Source organism: Geotrypetes seraphini, chromosome 5, assembly GCF_902459505.1.
Source record: "Geotrypetes seraphini chromosome 5, aGeoSer1.1, whole genome shotgun sequence".
Classification (NCBI taxonomy): Eukaryota; Metazoa; Chordata; class Amphibia; order Gymnophiona; family Dermophiidae; genus Geotrypetes; species Geotrypetes seraphini.
Window position 1 is genome coordinate 195,917,160 of NC_047088.1, and position 19,954 is coordinate 195,937,113.

Consider the following 19,954-nt stretch of genomic DNA (forward strand, 5'->3'; position numbering starts at 1 on the left):
TCTGCATCTTGTATGCCAAGCTTCCATTCTACCTATTTTTAAACAGACTAACATAGCATCTTATATATTTAGACCCTATTTGTCCAATATGTACTGGGTACTTATCCCTGGAAAAAAAATGAAAACAATGTCTTTTCAAGCATTCAAGACAATTCTGAGACTATATAATTCTCTTCATTTTTCAGTACATTCTATAACTATTTTGCCACGTTGTAAATATTTTTCAGTATCTATATTCTTAAGAAAGAAATAACTAAATTCAAGATTTACATCCACAGAAGTGATTTATTCAACTGAAAGGACTACAAATGTTGCTTTACTACATTTGCTATTGGTATTCAAGAAACAAAATACAGAAATATTGCTATTAACTTTACCATACACAAACATAAATCAACCCCATTGCTCTGAGTAGTTTAGGACAAAGAATTAATGCTATGCTCGATCTTACTTTGGCAACGACACTCTTAAAGTCATTTGTGGGTGTGGGTGTTGTGGTTTGGTGGGTTTTTTTTATTTCTCAATGTTCTTTTCCACATTGAAATTACAAATTCAACCCCTAAAGCTCAATAAATCAAAATATGGAATATATATATATATGTGCCCAATAATGTTTCAGGAAGCACTAACATTCCTATAATTGTGTATTACTATTAATTATAGCACATGTCACGGTATATATTAAGGTATTTTTTATCTATATAATTTAGATATAATTGTGTGTTCATCTTTTGATAACAATAATAAATCATATTTAATACCTTGGCAAAGGCAATAGTAGCAATGTAGTTAAATGTTCCATTTTTTTTCATGCAATTCCTTACCTGTATATCAATTTATCCTAAACCTGCGCTCCTCAGTCTCAGTATCTGTGCCTAGAGTAGCTAGAACATATCCTTCACCCTTTGTCTGCAGACAATAATGTCCTAAACCTGATCCTGCGGTTTTACAGACATTTCCATATACCAGTGCAGACAGTATTCCCGAAAGAATGAAAGCAGACTGAGGTTCAACTACCAATAAAAAAAAAAAAAAAAAAATAGGAGCTGGGAATTTGCAGAAAATCAACCCTTTGCAATAAAAATACCACACAAAATAAAATGGAGGAGCCAGATAACTTTTTAAAAATCATATCACTTATGATATTGGGGGAAGGGGTGAAAGAGAAACCCTTTATAATCAGAAATATAGGCGCTGCCTTAAAATCCAAGCATATTTGTTCACGTGATCTGAATACCAGATTATTCTGATTGAGGGTGCAACTTTAACATTCTTTCCTCTTCCAAAAAGACAGAATGGGGTTTCTGGCAAAATTCTCCTAAAAAATTTCAACAGCATGGTTTACTCTTTATTCCAAATTTTTAAGGTAATTTCGGTTGTTTTCTTCCAGGTGCATATATTAACTATTGTTGCAAGCAACAAACTGCAAACATGAGCTTTGACATATTATGTTCTATTCAGTAATTTGTTGTTATGATGAATCTATTTCCAGTGGCCAATAAAATACACATTTCCATTTATCTATAGTAAATAGTGAAAAGAGTGCAAAGATGCTTGCATCTGGTAATTCATCTGTTCATTTATAGTGGCTAAGGCATATAGTTGATAACTTTTGACAATGGTCAAGAAAAAAGAACTAAAATACTGATTTGAAATTACTACCTAATAAAAGCTATCATATAGGATCATTTTTAAAAAAAAGTGTTCACAAACATTGTAAAATCTAGCTTCTAGGACCGAAGTGTCTGTATGAGTGTTGGGCTGGATGATTTTAGGGAAATTCACTAGTTACCAGTATTTTTATACCTCTATTGGGTGAAAAGATATGAAAAGAATAGGCTCTTATATTGCAAAAACCATAGAGAAGGAATTCTGTACTGAAAGTATCTTTCTCAATTTATCTGTGGCCCTGTTGTTTGAATTAAAACGTATGCATGGAGCAACTTCTGTCTTTTGTTGCATTTAAAGCTGTAAATGTATCCCAAACCTAACCTTATGTTGAGTTATTACCAATATGATGTTGATGTGGCACTAATATATTGCTGTGTAGGGCAACCCATTGCTGTATTGAAACATTTATCTAAATTACTTTGACTTTCCTGACTTTGCAAAATATTTATAAATAGATTTCTTAGCAATCAGTGATGTGCAATCCAATCCCAACTTTTGAATATTTATTTGTTGCCAACTATATTGTTGGAAAGACCATCATTACTGAAAATATAGCATTATAAGAACGTGTTTATTATTCTATATCCTTCTTTTTTGTGTGTGTATCTATGCATTCCTATATAAATACCGATAAGTGTCACCAAAACACTACACTTATGTGTTTGTTGTATGAATCCAAAGCTAAAGTGTCAGAATTTAGAATGGAGTTCAGATGGTGAGTGTAAAAAATACTTTTCTGTAAATCCTGTGAACATCTTTAAAATAAAAAATGGATGTTACCCCCCCCCCCCAGAAACATCATTAAAGATTTAATTTAAGCAGTTTGCAGGTAAAATAATTTACGCCACACCAAGCCGACTGGAAAAGCACAGAGGAAGTGTTTATCTTGCTCGATAGTGGGAATCCTGCTTTGCGGGAATTTGTCTCAAGTAAAGGATCTAAGACTTCTTCAATCGTAGCATATGTTCATAGAGCAATAAACCTGAAAGATTTACAGTCTCCGTCCGGCCCCCAACAGCCTCGCACCCTTTCAGGAATTACTTACCATGATTTATAACAACTCCGGCAATTGTCAAACTGATAAAATATCATTTGCCGTGTCCTGGAATAAACGTTATTATTAAAGGATTTCAGTTTCTGGAGTGGTTTATTCTACCTTGTATTTCTTCCGCCTTTGTTTCCTTCAATTTAAATATGGTCTTCTTAACTTATTTGGTAAGAGCATAGGGTTATTTTCAACTGCTAAATTTGCTTCTAGGTCACTACTAAAGCACATGAACATTTATCATCTCTGAATAATTGAATTAATGTATTATTAGTTGAATGTATAATTTATAACATAAAAAACCATGTTTCTGTTTTGCAAGCAGAAAAATGGAGTAATAAAAATAGCAACTCCGATTATAAAAATTACTTCTGGGAAACATAATAAAGAATTATTCATTGCCAGCAAAAAAAAATAATATATAAATGCTGTTTCTAACTCATTTTAAGCTTATATGTATGATTTGTAGTATACAAGTTACACATCCGAAAAAAAAAAAGTTAAGTTAAAATCAAAAGCTCGATTTTAAAGGTTGAATATTGTTTAAGAGTGAGACAGTGTCTGAAGCAGAATGAGTAAACAGTATTTAATGGTGGGGTTCAACATTTACTCAGACTTCTTATTGATAAGATACATTTATTATCAGCACTAAATATCTTTCTAACCATTTCAGATTAAAGAAGAGGTTTTTTTTCCAACAGGAAAAATACCCCTTCCATTTCTAAGTGCATCATTAATGACTATGGTTGAAGGAGAGGCACACTCGGAAATCATTATCTGGTGGTTAAAGTCTGCCTTGGGTAAAATTTCAGCTCAGTTTTATAGCCTTTCTATTATGACGCAAAGAAAAATTTACGACCCTTGCTTGAAAAGAAGTTCAGGGCCTTTTCTCACCGTTTTAAGAATAGGCAGCAGATGCTCTGACAGTCAGTATTGTTCCCAGTAAAACACAAACAACTAGTAAATCTTAAGTCATTTCACCAGACACACAAATCTTACCATAACCTTTCAATTCTCTGTTATTCTGGTTATCTCTCTACAGAAAAGAAGGAAACTCTTGCACACACTATCATTCCTTTTGTTGTTGTGTTTTTTCTTTTTTTTTTTTTTCCCAAATAATGCAAAAGCTTTCTAAAACATAGGTCACTATATCAGCCTATACCAACTTCAGACTGTCCTATGGTTGCAATGCAGGAAGCAAAGGGCGCTATTTATCAAACATATGACAGCTAGTTCATTAAGAATATAACTGCAAGATATAAAGTAAAACGTTTACATACCAAATTTCCTTTTTTTCGGCTGCTATGAAAGAGCTAGAAGTGCAGAGAATAGAGACTGCACCCTTTGTATATTATATTCTTGGGATCTCTTCAGTTTTCAAGTCTGATAGAGTCCTTTGCTTGGCAGATTAATGACGACGCCGTGTTTCTTAAGGGACGTGCTGAATTAATTATTTCGCCAATCACGTGGGTCAGGACTTGCTGAATTCTATTCTTACCATCTTCCTTCCACTTTGAAAGTCTGCATGTTATGAATAAACCTTAAATCTCTTTTTTTTCCTGGGGGCTTTATTACAAAAAAAAACCCGTGAAAAAGACTAACAAACATGGCCGTTTGGAGCTTTGTGGCTCAGCATTGAAAGGTCCCGGTTTATTGTACTGTATAGTGATTGCGTTGCTATAGACTCTGCCGTTCCTTCCCATTCTTTCTTAAACGACTAGTGGTGATATTAAATATAGAAGTTTATTGATATAGTAGTAGCAGCAGAGGAGGAGCCATTAACAAGATGGTTAAATTATAATGATAAAATTAGTCTTTACATTTTAACTTTATGATTTTGCATATATGTAAGTATATATACATATCAAGCACACTTTTTATGTCTTCCATATATTACCTATACAGTCTGATTTTAATTATTTTTAACCTGCAAAAGCTCTTTTTTTTTTTTTATCTTCTCAACTAGTTACTTATAATTTTTAAGACACCACCACCACCATCATTTGAGTAATGTCTGGGATATAAATAATGCAATTTATCTTATTTTCACTCTGCACAGGGGCTGCTGAAAAGTTCTCAGCCCAACAAATAAAGTTGGGGCAGTCTTCATCGAGGGCCATGCACAGTCCAGCAATTTTCCACTTTTCTCATTCCATATTTTCCAATGGAACGAAAAAAAGTGGAAAATCACTGGATTAAGTGTATAGCTCTCAACGGAGACTGACCCAACTTTGTTGGGTGGGCTGAGAACTTTTCAGCAGTCCCTCATATTGCTGATAAGGAAGATAATAAATGACTAGCAAACAGTTCTTAAAAGTTTGATAGTAGAACAGAAGAAACACAGTTGACTAATAGCAAAATCAAAGCAAATAATTTCCACACATTCAGTATTATTATTTTTATTTTTATTACACTAGTCTTTCAATTGTCAAGTCTCCACTCACTCTGTTTTGACCTCAGGAAGGGCGCCTTCCTGAAAGCTAGTCAAAAAATGCATTGTATTACTTTAGTCCAATAGAAGACTGTTACCCCCCTGTTATTTATTTATATTTTTTTTATCAACGTTTATTTCCTCACAAGTTAAATGTTTAAATCTGGAAAGGCCTTATATGTATAACACCACAAATGTCTTTTGCAATGAACTGGATCTACAAGGGGGTGTTGAAAAGTTCTCAGCCCAACCAAGAAGAGAATGATTGGATATGGTTCAATCAATGATCTGAAACAATGTCAAAAAAGCACATACTTTTGTTTCTGCAAATTGGCACTTAAGGCGATAAGATAGCACTTTTCAGCTGCAGTGGCAAAATAACGCCCAGAATTTAGGAAGTTGGTTGGTTAGGCTGAGAACTTTTCAGAACGGCACCCCCTGTAAAATATTTACAGATGAGGAAAGACTATTTGGTTGATGCTCTTCTGTAATTCAAAAAGGTAAACATTGCTGCAGTTAAAATGTAATAGAAAAACATGCCATAATAGAGCTGGAATTATATGGGAAACATTTAAGTATTATATAAGGCACATTACCTTCAGTGTTAGAAAGGGAGCATATATATTGATAAAAGATATAGGGCTCCTTTTACTAAGCTGCGATAGCGTTTTTAGCGCATGCCGAAATTTAGCGCATGCTAAACCCATACTATGTGGCTAGAACTAATGCCAGCTCAATGCTGGCATTAGCGTCTAGCATGCACGGCAATTTAGCTAAAAACACTATCGCAGCTTAGTAAAAGGAGCCCATAATGTTTGAATAGAGGAATGGTTGTAAAAATTATGAAACAATTTATCTCTCTCACATTTTACTGTCTATAACCTAGAAGATATTTTAACATAATTTCAGGCAACAATGAGTATAAATCATAATTCTGAGATGAGATGACAAAACATTGGCAGGGTTTATGAATATGCAGTACATAAAATATTACCAGGTGATGTGTGGGTGAGGGGGTTACCCTTCAAAGAAAGCATGTGTCTTTCAAATTAGTAAAGACAGAATAAGACACTAAAAAAAAAAAAAACCTAATAAATGACAAAAGAACTATTGAAGTTAATACATGCCTCACCTAATATCATTTCTGTAATGTAGTTAATAATTCAATTACTTGAAAATGGATATAAATGAATTAGATCAATGATTCAGTACTGTAGGGCTGTTTATGAGGTACTTTCCTGAACCTCCATAAAATGAACAAATGCAAATATATGCACATAGAAACTACATGCTACCCTTGAAATGTTTTCAGTTTCTTTAAATCCACAAACCTGATTAGTCAAATGGACTGGCTGATTTATGCAGAAGAAAAATTAAGATCATAAACTGGATTTTTTTTTTTTAAATATACTATATGAATACATATTAACATTTCCAAAAGAAGGGTGTTTTATTGGAACTTTTATGGTTAAGAAGGATTAGCAGTAGATTAGTTTCTTTATACTGAGAATATTGCTGTAATTGTTCATAATTTTCTTTCTTTCTTGTTTCTTTCAATTATTAATAGCAATCTGCACATGTTTTATATTTGCAGCTACTTACTGAATATCGAATAGTGAATTTTATTTTATAGCACACTAAATGGAGTAAAAAAAAAAACAAAAAACCCCAACAACCCACAGTACCTTTTGAAAGAAAATAGCCTGGCATTTATAAGAGTTTAGCCAGTAATAATAAAACTCTTACATTAAAAATAAATCTCCAATAAAGAACGTTCTTTTTACTAATGCTGAATCTGAATGCTGTCTATGTCTAAAACAAGGGAGTTAGGGTCCAAAAGGTCAAGGGTTTAGAGGTCAGTTCTCCAGGCTGAAATACATCTAATCGAATAGAAAATGTGTCCTCTGGATGAACCTGTTTCTGTAGTTTAGCCGAACTTCAGTAAAATACCTTTCAGCTTCTCAACGTGAAGGCGTTAGAAAAAAAGGGCCTTTTCTATGTATGGTCTCTTGTGCTTTTTGTCATGGAAACAATGACAAGAATAATGCAGGAAAATTCATCTTTAATATCAAGACGTGGGTATATTCAAGTATTACCATAAGCTAGTCTGAGAATAGTAAGTTGTGCATTAAAAGGAGAAAGAATTCTTTTCATATTAAAGTTTAAATGGCTAAATGTGAGAACAATTAACATAAAAATGGTAGAATTTTATTGATGAGTACACAAGAAACAAGTAGTAGAATATTTTGTTAAAATAAACTTGTAAATCAAAGCTATGGAAAGTGGATTTTATTCCACCATTTATTCCTTTTGTCTATTTATGTAAGAGTTTTCTTAACTATTTCTAATATTTACAAACACTGATTACTTTTAAGAATTTTAAGGAACTTATGGAAAACCATCAAATTTATTTTATGCAGAATTTTGATAAAGAATTAATGCAAAAAAATATCAGAATGTAAACTGTATTCTTTTTGCAGTGTGTAGCAGTTTAAATGTTCTCATATTTAATTTTATGTTAATTACAGTAAGGCAGATATTTGTAAACTTGGATGAGACAGTATGAATATGGGGTTTAAAAATACATTTCTATCAGTTTCTCAGATTTTAGCTGAAAATCCAAAAGAAAGAATAATTTACACTAGGAGACTATTCTACAAGGAATAAAAGCATTTACAATCAAAAATAAAATTGACTATTGCATTTATCTCAGACTCTGAAAAATTAAATTTCCTGTGATGTAAAAAGAAAAGTCACACAATATTCCAGATTTCTAGTAAGACAACGCAGTACTTTAATAAAAATACGAACATACATCAGTAATTCTTTCCTGAAATTTGCTTTGTACACAATTTTTTTTAAAAACAATACCGTAAATTGGTTCACATGTGCCACCTATCTAATACCAGTAAAAGCATTTTACAGGTTTGGGTAAATAAGAAAAGAGTGGTTAAAATATAGCATTGAAAAAGGAATATAGACTGAGCACACTTTGTAATAGCCGATTGTTTCCTTTGTTAATATGGTTTACTAAAGGTTAGAAACGTTCAAATTTACAGGGGAAAAGAGGCACAAAAATTCTACATTTTAAGGTTAACTGAGTGTTACATATCTAAAGTTATGGGCTACAACAAATATCGAACGTTTCATCACCTTTTCTTTTCGTATTTGGTTTTTAATTGTCATTCCAAATTTTGTAATTAAAAATAAATAAATAATATAGCATCCTAAAATAAAATAACCCGTTTATGATCTGACACACCTCTCTTTCTTGTCTATGCAATAGATTTTGGTTTTTTGTTTTAAATAAAAATGAACAAATGGTCGTGATGATACCAAGAGAGGTAAAGCAGCGCCAGACTGATTCAGACATAAATTTTCATTCTATACTTGCCCAAACGCACCAATGAATGAAACTGCACAATGAGTAGGGGGGACAGACTGATATCAGCTTACTGTGGAAGTTATTAGGTTGTGCCAGGAGGCAATGCAAACAAAGTCCAGAGTATCTGACATTTTCTTCCTTGTGTACAATAGTACCTTTAAAAGCAAGATAATGGTCCTTCAGATATTTTGCTGATGCATGCTTGTTCCGCTTGAGTAGTGTCTCTTTTATGTGGTAAAGTTCAGGAGCAGAGGCTAAAATTATAAAGTTTAAACTTCTATAAAGTTGTCATCTCAGTCTGAAGATCTTTGGAAACAGTCTGAAAGTGTTGGGTAGTGCCAGATGAAGAAGATTTACCCTTTGTGTTTGGCAGTTTGTGGTCTTTTTTCCACTTCATTCTTCTGTTCTGAAACCAGATTTTGATCTGGCGTTCAGAAAGACACAAGGTGTGAGCAATTTCAATACGACGCCGCCTTGTGAGATACCTGTTAAAATGAAATTCTTTTTCCAATTCTAGGACTTGCTGTCTTGTGTAAGCAGTTCTTGATCGTTTTGGTTCCCCTCCGGTATAATTTGGATTTACTGAAAAACAATATGTATAACTTTTAGGATTTCATCGTTCAAGAGGAAAACACGAGTAATAACATTATACAGTTAAATAACATTTTACATTGTTAATTTTACAAAGGTACAGCTTTCATGTTTTAAATAATTTGGAAATCCCATCCCCTATCTCCATATGCCTCATACATCTAAGATGGAGTTTTCTCGTGTACAGAGAAAGAGCCACATGGCCAACGGCCTATTTCCTCAGCAATAAAAATTTATGGTTAGTGTAATTGCAGCTTCAGTTTAAAACCTCATAAATTATTTTTAGAATAGCTTCTTAAAACCACACGGAAAGGATTAGTAAATTTCTATAGGAGAACAGACAAGTAAGAACTTGATCCTTACCCGAGTTCACATGTACTTTCTTCATCCAGGGGTAAACTATTGCTGGCTGTTTAATTACTGTCCCATTTTGATTCTTGATGTTTTGTTGCTGGCTGCAGGAGCGGGAATTGGGCAGGGAAGGTGAACAGTGGTCTGCTGATACGGGGAAGTGACTCTGGGGGTCGGGCTGCTCCTGCCCGTGACCCCGCGGCTGTACTGCAGAGCCCTGGGCATTGCTACAGCTAAAGGACTCTTCGCTGTAGTTTGGCCGAGGATAGATTCCCTGATGCTGAAAATCGGAGCCTTGCGAAGTACTGTAATAGTCTGAACTCTGTTCTGCTAGGTAGCCATTCTGTAAATATTCTTCGCAAGGAGGAAATTTGGGATCCACATACTTAGAGTTCACCATATAGGAACTCATGGCCATTAATTTCTGAAGGTAGAAAATACTAATTTTTCTCGCGTTGTCTTTTTTTCTCCTTCCATAGAGCCCTCCTACTTGCTGTCAACTGAATAAAGTTAGGTATCCATGTGACGAAGTCAGCCAATGGGGGAGCAGGGTGTTTATCACGGGATTTCTGTGCACCTTATAATTTTAGTACATTTAACTAAGTAATATACGCTTAATAAAGTGATTATATTTCATATATTTTATCTTATAAATAATTTATTGAGAACATTAATTTATTGAGAACATTCATCAAATGATGACTATTCTTACTGATCTTCATGTAATTTAGGCTTTGTCTAACTGACTCTCCTAAACTCTGGTGTCCTTATATATTACTCAGTTATAACCCATCATAATTTGTTAGGTTCAATAGTAGAAAATCGAAGGAGTAAATTTCATGCAATTGTACTGCAAGTGAGTGAAAAGAATTGGTAAGGCAAGCCAGGAAAGAAAAGACATCAAACAGGAGGCTAATGTAGTGTACAATAGACCTGTCTTGGCTTTGTCTTTCAAAGGTCATTCAAAAGTTACCAGGACCTAGTCACGTTGAAAAAAAATTAGGCAATGAGTAACTCCTGGTTTACTTTTCACACATTTTAATACGGGAAAAAATACATACAACCACAAAACAATCATTTAAAAAAAACTAAATATACAGGTTTTTTAAAACAGTTTGACTGACGTGGGAATTAAACAAGTCTTCAGATTGCAATTGGATGAACGCAAGCTGTATTAATATTATTCGTTAAGAACAAATAGAATAGTTGTGAATATTTTGTTAATATTTTATTACATGACATTTTGCTGTTATCCAGATCAAAATTAAATTCATGGTAAACTCATGGTTCTTATGATGGAATCAAAATGAGTTCATTATATCATTTTTATATGATACTATTTAATCTGTATACTTTTGTATGTGACTGGTATGGCTACTGTGACTGATATGTTTAGATCTTTAAATAATCAGGTGACTATTGTTATTTGCAGCACACAATAGATACATATTATTTCATGTTGCAATACTTTTGTATATTAAATGACATAATGCTCACATATTCCTTTCATTTTGGGTGTACTTTGCTATAGAAATGTTTAAACTTTTTATACTTTTGAAGAATATCGAAGTTTTTGCATCGACCATATATTCCCCTAGAATCGAATCTGTGATTATGTAAACACCACACAAATTCGGTTCTACAGGGTACATATAGACAACGTAATAACATTGCTTTCATCTACCTCTTTCTCATGATCGCAGCAACTTTCTCACTCATGTGGTTTCTGCAAACCAAACTATTTCCCCCTAAATACTAAATTACTGATGGGTGGATGTGTGTAATTACAAAAAATAGTTCCGATAAAGGGTTCTCAGCTAGGGTTCCAAAATATGAAGGACTTTGATACGATTTTTACAAAAAGCACAAAGCTTAACACCTGAAATAATAACAATTTGACATCCAGCTAAAAACAAAAACAAAAAAACAATATTGTAATGAAATTAGAGTTTAAAAATAGACAAGAAAATGGGCAATTCACTGAGACTAATATTAATTTAGAATGTTTAATTTATTATTACGCAAATAGTTATAGAACATGTTTTATCTGACATTGCATACATAATAATGCTAAAAGAAAGTAGATTTAAGATATATATATTTTTTTTACTAACGAATATAACAAAAATTAATCTCAATTTTTACCTTTCTGAGGTCTTCTGGTATTGCATTGTCCTTGTTAGTTGCAAGCCAAAAGACAAAATCTGGTATCAACTGTCTTCTGATTTTTAGTGTGGTACCGTTTATGATGAAGGCCAGGGTGAAAGGTCATTTGAAATCATTTACAAACATATCAAAAAGTTTCATTATTTTAAGTTGCCGACAGCCGCACACAAGAGTACAAAAGTTCATGAATTGTGCCTGACCTACCCACTTAATGCTGTCCTCCGCTTAAACCTTTACCTTTCCACATACTTAGAGCCTAAAATATTCACAAAGTCATGTCTCTTTTATCTTCGATAAGCTTAAGCATGTCTTTTATTGTAACTAATGTGAAATTAATGTTTGCTAATCTTGAATATGTTTTAAAGTAACGGGTTATGATCTGTTATCTCACGCTTGCATTTCTTAATACCAACCATAAAACCAAACCAATTAGTAACTGTTTTATTCTGGCAACCTGACTGAAGATCAAATTACTGGATGATCTGGAACTTTTTGAATTGATTTGTAAGAATTTGGATGTTTTAATATGAAATGTTCTGATTTGCCAGAGGTTGAACATTTCAATGCTCAGTAGTATATATTGATCATTAATGCTGTAGTTATTAGTTGTATTAATATTACCATATAATCTGAATTTCATTTGAGTTAATGTATATGCATCTGATTTGGAAATTTAACTTTTTTAAAGGCTTGAATCTTCACATTTTCATATTTCTTAGACTCTGTGACCTGTATTTCACCTTATTGCGCGACTCGCTCAGACAGGTCAAAGCCAAAGAGTTATTGATGAACAAAGCGTTAAATATTCACCTCCTGTTCACTGCCTATACAAGGGCTTTTGATCTGTCAGCCTTTTTGTGGCCTTGTCCATGATCAGTGTGCTCAACCTAAGCTTGTGAAAGAAAAGGGCTTCATTGCAATAGAAATATATATATATATATATATGTATATATTCATAAAATTGTCTAGCTATTAATGTGGAGATTTTTAACTCAAAGATTACCAAATAGCTAGAAAAAGGAAGCAGAAAACAATTGAAGTATTTAGCCAATTTCTCCAATTCAGAGACATCTCCAGAAGTAACACTGTACTTGGTGTAAAAGCAAAACCAATCTTTGAGAAACAATCCTAGTGCCAGGATAACACAATATTAACCCTTCAAATAAAAAGAAAATAATGTTTTTTCATGCTATCCGGTATAGATGACCTAAAATGAAAATAGGAAATGTAGCTGAATTTTTCTCAGAGGATGCAGTTTTGGGCCTTTTAACACATTCATTTGTTTTACACCAAAGTTAACAATTATTTGTTCCTGTTGTCACTGGCAGCCTATGCAGCCTATGCAAGTTGTATGGCATGCTTTTTTTTTTTTTTTTAAATGAGTTTCTATAAAGGAAAATGTATTGGAAAATGCTTAGTGTATAGGACTCTTAATATGAACATAAATTATGAACATAATATGAACATAAATTAACATAAATTTATCTCCTATTCACACTCCACGGCTAACTAGTTTACTTTACTTTCATTTATTTCTATCAGAAAATTCATAAATTATTTTAAAATTTTGTAAAACCTCGATTTGCACAGTGACATAATTTCAAACTTCATGTATTCTAACCAATAGCTAATACTTTGCTCCATCACAGGACAACACACTACGAAATCAGTTAATTGTCAGGGAATTCCAACAAACAGCAGTGGAATAATAATTTAATCAAGTCCTATTTTTAAAAATCCAAATTGTCTAAATAAGTTCCCTCTCTCCTGTTCCGAAAACAAAAACAAATCAGCAATTATATTCATGCACAGGGAGGCGCTGTACAGTTTAATGTGAAATGGGATAATACTGTTAATTACACTTGGAACCAATCCAATCTCTCTCTCTCTCTTATTAAGCTCTCAGCCTCATGGATAAAGTGCCAAATCTTCCCCAAATCACAATAAATAAAACTGAAATCCACACAAGAATATAAAAGACAACATTACAGGCATCTGAACTAATATTTCTTCCAGCTACAACAATTCTATTCAGTGAAACCAAGATAATACATTATAGTCCTAATCTTTGACCAAATTTTTCAAATAGCAAAAGAAAAGAATGTTGCAGTACTTACCGTAGGTATTCTTCCATTGTGAAGAACCTGTTGTAACAAAAATGTGTATTGTTACATCTCAAGCACTGTCATTTTATATTTTAGAAAATTTGCATTGAACACTGGAACATTCATAGGGAAACATACATCATTTAAATAAGGTATTCTATCTATTTTCAATAGAATTTATTTGTGGATTTTTTTTCTTTGGGAAGAAATTTTGTAAATCCTAAAGTTTATTAGAAATAAAGTTTTATTAAAGTTGAACGTCCAGGCCTATTTCACACTAATATAGGAGAGGCCCCTGAAAAGTTCTCAGCCAACCAAGAAGAGAATGATATGGAGCTGTGAAACTTACAAGTTATTCTACATTTTTCGTTTCAATGAAATGAAACGAAAAGTGCCAAGATAAGAGTGGAATAACTTGTAAGTTTCATGACTCCACATCATTTTCTTCTTGGTTGGGCTGAGAACTTTTCATCTGGCCCCTTGTAGTCTAAAGTGTCCTAAAGGGGTTGTTTAGCATATTTACCACATTATTGTAGTTTGATTTGCATTTCACCAATAATAAGAGAAAGACAAGAAAAAAGTTATTGGAGGTACCTAAAAATAGATTTAGTTCTGAGAAGTTGTGTTTAACCTGTCATAGTATCACATTCATTTTGAATTCAGTAAAGATTATGATTCGGCCACCATATGATTGAGGGTCTATTAGAAAAAAATAATGACTCCAAAGAATTATTTTGAATGCCTAGCCTGTTAGTATATATTGGTTTTTCCCCAAGAAACGGTTTTAGTGATATGTGAAAACTAACTTACATATGCAGACAATAAAGTAAAAATAAGTTAACGAGCTATAGATGCAAAATATTCTACTTTGTTTACTTTAATATATGGTTTAGTTGTTCTAAACTTATATTTCAATTTGGACCAGATAATAAAATTTGCCATACACCCAGCACCAGTCAAAGAGAATATCCTTCTGCAATTTGTCTATTTGAAGAATCCCTATGATGCCAACAAATAAGAGCGTAAGAAAATGCAACAAACACTTCAGTATACCATAGTGGTTTAAATTGTAATTTTCCATGTATTAAGAAAGGTGCTTACTTTGCATCTACTATTTCGGCTATATCCTATCTTGGACAAGAAACAGCGCATGGCTTCCGGAGGCTTAACCACAGTAGAGAAACTCGATATCGTCTTTCGGGATGTTATAGGCATTAACAGACTTACTCTGCGCTATCCAAGTGGGAAGGGAAACCTCACAGAAGAAATGCCTCTGTGTTCCGAATCCGGCAGAATGTTCCTTTGCAAATACTGTCTCTATTACTGCTTCAAGGAACTAAAGCAACTCCACTTGTATGGCTTAAACTAATTTATGGTGGGAATTATATTTTGGCTTGTCAACTCTCAAGCCATAAAACAAAGTTTATTGGAATCACGTGCTTCTAAATAGCCACTCAGGACTTATCTCTCTGGAACCATAAATAACCTTCCGCTTTAAACTTTATTCACTGAAAATGCTCCATAATATTTAAATACATGAACAACAGTCCAAAAAAAGAAAAGTATTAATGATATATGAAGAACGGTATTGTTGTGAAAACAGGTTTAGTTGGATTTTTTTTTAAAATGTAAGTTACAGAATCTTCCCTACTGGGTGAAATGAAACTGCGGTTTGGAACAGTAAAACGTGCTTTTTAAGTAGTTGTTTATCTGTTTTTCTTATAAGTACAGACTAGGCCCGGGTGATGCAAAGCAAAATATATATAAAAAAGAAAATCTGTTATTTGTCTTTTGAACTGGAAAGCTGTGTTTTTGCTAAACACCAACAGCTTAGATGTGCTTTTATTAACCCATTGTCCAGAGACCAGAGGATCTTACCAAAATGTCACATGAATCGGATTGATATGATTCGTCTGCGTTTGAAATCTTTTACAAGTGGCCAAATTGGTTAAAACAACAAAGATCTAAGACTTGCAAAGTGAGAAAATTCCTGAACATTCCTCAAAGAAATCTCTGATAACTGAAACTTTCGAGTAATAAAACAATAAAACAGCCTTTGTGTGAAGTAGATGGGGTGTGAGCAACTAAAACAGAATTTCAAGGGTTCTAAACACAGGAAGTCAAATGTCTCTTTTATTGCCAACATAGCCACTGTTTGTGTAAATAGGACTGATCGTTTAATAAAGAACAATCCATTAAATTAACATTTCTATGTATTTGAATTAAAAAATAAAATAAAACTGAGATTGAAATCAGCAAATGTATTGTTTGATCATATGCAAACATAAAAAGGATACAAGAAAGAAAGAACATTTTTTTTGCTGTAATAAAATTACAACAAATTAGCCTACTCTTGATATCATTACAGTTTATATATGTAAAAAAAAGCAAATAAATGCTTGTGTATATATTGAACACTGAATATTAAATCTTTGTGTCTGATAAATCTCTCTTTCTCTCTCTCTCTCTCTCTCACACACACACACACACACACACACTTTGTTGTATAGAAATATTAAGACATGCAAATGTGGCAATTATTTTTCAGGTAATGTTTAATTTAAATGCTTTAGTAAATTAAAGAGTGATAAAAATGTATTATCTAAACATAATGCATGGAATTATAATAGGCATTGAAGCATAGATTGTATTCTGCCTGTTTAAATTTGCCTTGGATGAAGAACTCTGTCAAAAAGAGATTTGAATTTTAAAATTATTGATCTCTGCATACTATCGGAAGTCATCTTATATGACTTATATTATTTAGCATGAAACACATAATTGTAAGTAAATTACACCTCCACATAATAATTGTGTTTACATTTCTCTCTTTTCTGTTTCTTTCTCCCTGTTATGGTGCTGCTGTCAACACAGTGTTAAGTAGCTGGCATGCCAAACGTTGTTTCCAAACGGCTCTTGTCAATGGTTATTCATAGACAGAATGAAAGAAAGCACAAATGATGAACCTGTAAGATGCTTTGTTTATACAAACACTGGTCAGATATAACTACCAAAGGCCACTGGAAAGTTCTCAGCTCAAACAACAAAGTTGGGGCAGTCTCCATGGAGGGCTATACACTTAGGGCCTCTTCTATCAAAGTGTGTTGGCAGTTTGTAGCGCAGTGAGCTGCGCTGAATGGCTCACACTGCTCCTGACACCCCTAGAGTTCCTATGAGCGTTGGGAGCAACACGGGCCATTCAGCACGGCTCTCTGCGCTAAAAACTGCTAGGGCACTTTGATAGAAGAGGCCCCTAGTCCAGCAATTTTCCACTTTTTTCATTCTGTATTTTTACGACCGAACGAAAAACGTTGAAAATTACTGGACTAAGGGCTCCTTTTACAAAGCTGCGTTAGCGGTTTAATGCGCATAATAGCGCATGCTAATTTGCCGGCCGCGCTAGCCACTACTGCCTCCTCTTGAGCAGGCGGTAGATTTTGCACGCTAAAAATGTGCGTGCAATAAAGCCGCTAACGCGGCTTTGTAAAAGGAGCCCTAAGTGTATAGCCCTGGATGGAGACTACCCCAGCTTTGTTGGTTGGGCTGAGAAATTTTCAGCGGTCCCTCATAGATCTAGAATCTGTACCTCTAGATCAGGGGTCTCAAAGTCCCGCTCTTGTGGGCCGCAATCCAGTCGGGTTTTCAGGATTTCCCCACTGAATATGCATGAGACCTATGTGCATGCACCGCTTTCAATGCATAGTCATTGGGGAAATCCTGAAAACCCGACTTGATTGCGGCCCTCATGGAGGGACTTTGAGATCCCTGCTCTAGATGATGTGCGGAACTCCTGTTAGCCATGCTGGGGCCCAGCGCCGAAATTGGGGAGTGGGCCATAAAAGCCCTCTTGTAAGCTATGGGCTCCTTTTACTAAGCTGCAGTAGCGTTTTTAGCGTGCGCTAACCCCCGCGCTACATGAGGAAATTAACGCCAGCTCAAGGGAGGTGTTAGCAGGTGGCGCGCGTGGCAATTTAGCATGCGCTAAAACCACTACCGCAGCTTAGTAAAAGGAGCCCTATGTCTCCTTCAACTTTAAATATGCATTTGGGCCCAAGGAAATTGCCTGGTTGTGCAACCTCCTCCAACTCCCATCCTGATTATTGAAAACTGAGATTTGCTAAAAGACACTACTGCACTGACATTATTTATTTTTAGTATTTATATACCACTTATATTCTAAATGGTTTACATTCAGGTACTCGAGCATTTCTCCCTGTATGTCCCCGTGGGCTCACACTCTATATCTAATGTACCTGGGGCAATGGGGGGATTAAGTGACTTGCCCAGGGTCACAAGGAGCATTAGCAGTTATTCACTGCAGGTCTGATTTTATGCAGTAAGGCCTACTGCATTAATAGTGTTAGTGCATTAATAGTGTTAGTGCATTAATAGTGTTAGTGCAGCTAATATAGTAGTGTACTTTAGTAAACTTTCCCTTAAAGTTGTAAGAAGCATCTGAAAAATATTTACTTTACAATAATTCTGTAGCTTATTGATTCAAGTAAAATAAATCATTCCTAGATGTTATTGTACATTTATTTATTTGGATTTAATGAACTGCCTTTTAATGAAGAGATTCACTGGAAGCAGTTTGCAATACATTGAATAATAGTGAGGTACTTTTAAGTATTTTCCCTATCTGTGGTAGGCTCACAATCGAAGCCCCTCCTTTACTAACGTGTAGCGCGGGTTTTAGCGCCGGCAGCGGTGGCGGCAGGCTCACAATCTAACCCCGCTCCTTTACTAAGGCGTAGCGCAGGTTTTAGCGCCAGCAGCGGCAATAACTGCATAGAATTCCTGTGAGCATCAGAGCAATTACCGGCGCTGCCAGCGCTAAAACCCACGCTACGCATTAGTAAAAGAAGGGGGGGGGTAACTGTATCCGGGGCAATGGAGGGTTTGGTGACTTGCCCAGAATCACAGGGAGGAGGCTGGGATTGAACTCACAACCTCAAGGTGCTGAATCAGCAGCTCTAACCACTAGGCCACACCTCCTAGTTGGTTGTTGAGGTCTCATTGGTCCCTTCTCTGGGCATCTCAGGAGGCCCTGAAGACTGCATAGTAAACTCCACTGACTGTTGGCATGATTGTTATTATTGCAACAGCCTTTTTCTTTATCCAGTCCACTAAAAGCAATCAGTTACCTTGATGGAAGTGGAACTTCATAAAATTCCTATTTGTCAGAACTATACAATATTAGGTTAATATATAGGTCAAACAGTGATTCACAGCTACAAATAGTCCTTACTGTCTCAAAATGTCTAGGTATTTCTTATTGGTGCATTTACTTTCCTTGTCTAGGATAGATATCCTGTAGATATCTAGATAATGGTGAATTCAAGATTATGCAAAATGTATTATTATGCCAACAGCATGAAGTTTCAGCATTTGCCATTTGGTAGCTTCCTTGTCTGTGCTTGTGAACAGGAACAAGTGGGAGTGATGTAATTACTAAAAATGAAGGATTTTTTTTCTTAACATTACTTAACTACTTCAGAAAGAGACATACCGCCTCACCTAAGCATTGCAATGCAAGCAGACCTTAAATAGGTTGTGATGGGGGTTTTTTTTGTTTGTTTATTGCCCCTAGAAAAGTTGACAGGGAACGGATATTAGTGAACAATACACTTGACATTTCTCCAACTCCTCATACTAATAACATTTAGACGTAAAAGTAGGAATCACAAGAGGTTTCGATTTCCTCCGATACTAATAGAAGAAAGCCTATAGAACTCTCAGGCGGTGAGACTTGTCCTACAGCGCCTTCTAATGGACAAGGGGTCTGAAATACATATTTTCCATAACAAAGCAGAATATTACATGCCATATTTTTTTTAGAATCTGCTACTGTTGTGAGTCATCAGAACCATAAAATCAACCTCACACAATTTAAACAAACAGTGATAATTATATTTTTTTAAGAGCATAGATTTAACAGCTTATTGCTTCTAAATGACAAATTCAGCTTATTGTTGTTGATTTACTTCACTCTGACTGAACAGTAAATTAGGAAGGGGTGCTGAAAAGTTCTCAGTCCAACCAAGAAGAGAATGATGTGGATAGGGTTCCATCAATGATCTGAAACAGTTTCAAAACACAAAATTTCGTTTCTGCCAAGGAAATAAGATAATGCTCTTTTCAGCTACAGTGGCAAAAATAAGACTCAGAATTTAGGAAGTTGGTTGGTTGGGCTGAGAACTTTTCAGCAC

At 34.5% G+C, this 19,954-nt stretch overlaps 2 protein-coding genes across 7 annotated transcripts in view; both read right to left on the reverse strand.

The window, feature by feature from the left end:
- Positions 1-19,954, reverse strand: part of HOXD3 (homeobox D3) — a 103,212-nt gene that overhangs the window by 23,507 nt on the left and 59,751 nt on the right. For 3 of the 6 annotated variants that reach the window (XR_004539672.1, XM_033946911.1, XM_033946909.1), the window contains exon 2: positions 13,758-13,784. The exons of 1 other annotated variant lie outside the window; for it this stretch is intronic. The gene's annotated coding sequence lies outside the window, so the exon portion shown is untranslated. Of the gene's footprint in view, positions 1-3,996; positions 4,268-13,757; positions 13,785-14,972; positions 15,103-19,954 lie in introns of those variants that run through there. 2 more of the 6 variants (XM_033946910.1, XM_033946912.1) reach the window with 2 other exon arrangements.
- On the reverse strand, positions 7,708-11,581 carry HOXD4 (homeobox D4). Its single transcript, XM_033946921.1, has 2 exons — positions 9,487-11,581; positions 7,708-9,114 (listed from the first exon to the last, which is right to left on the reverse strand). Exons 1-2 carry the CDS (start codon positions 9,890-9,892, stop codon positions 8,810-8,812), a joined length of 711 nt encoding a protein of 236 aa, XP_033802812.1. The 5' UTR covers positions 9,893-11,581; the 3' UTR covers positions 7,708-8,809.

Excerpts from the sequence above, each read along its gene's own strand:
- HOXD4 (XM_033946921.1), bottom strand. The coding sequence starts at position 9,892 with ATGGCCATGAGTTCCTATATGGTGAACTCTAAGTATGTGGATCCCAAA. Across the intron at positions 9,115-9,486 it reads GAAAGTACATGTGAACTCGG|TAAATCCAAATTATACCGGA; the intron begins GTAAGGATCAAG and ends ATTGTTTTTCAG.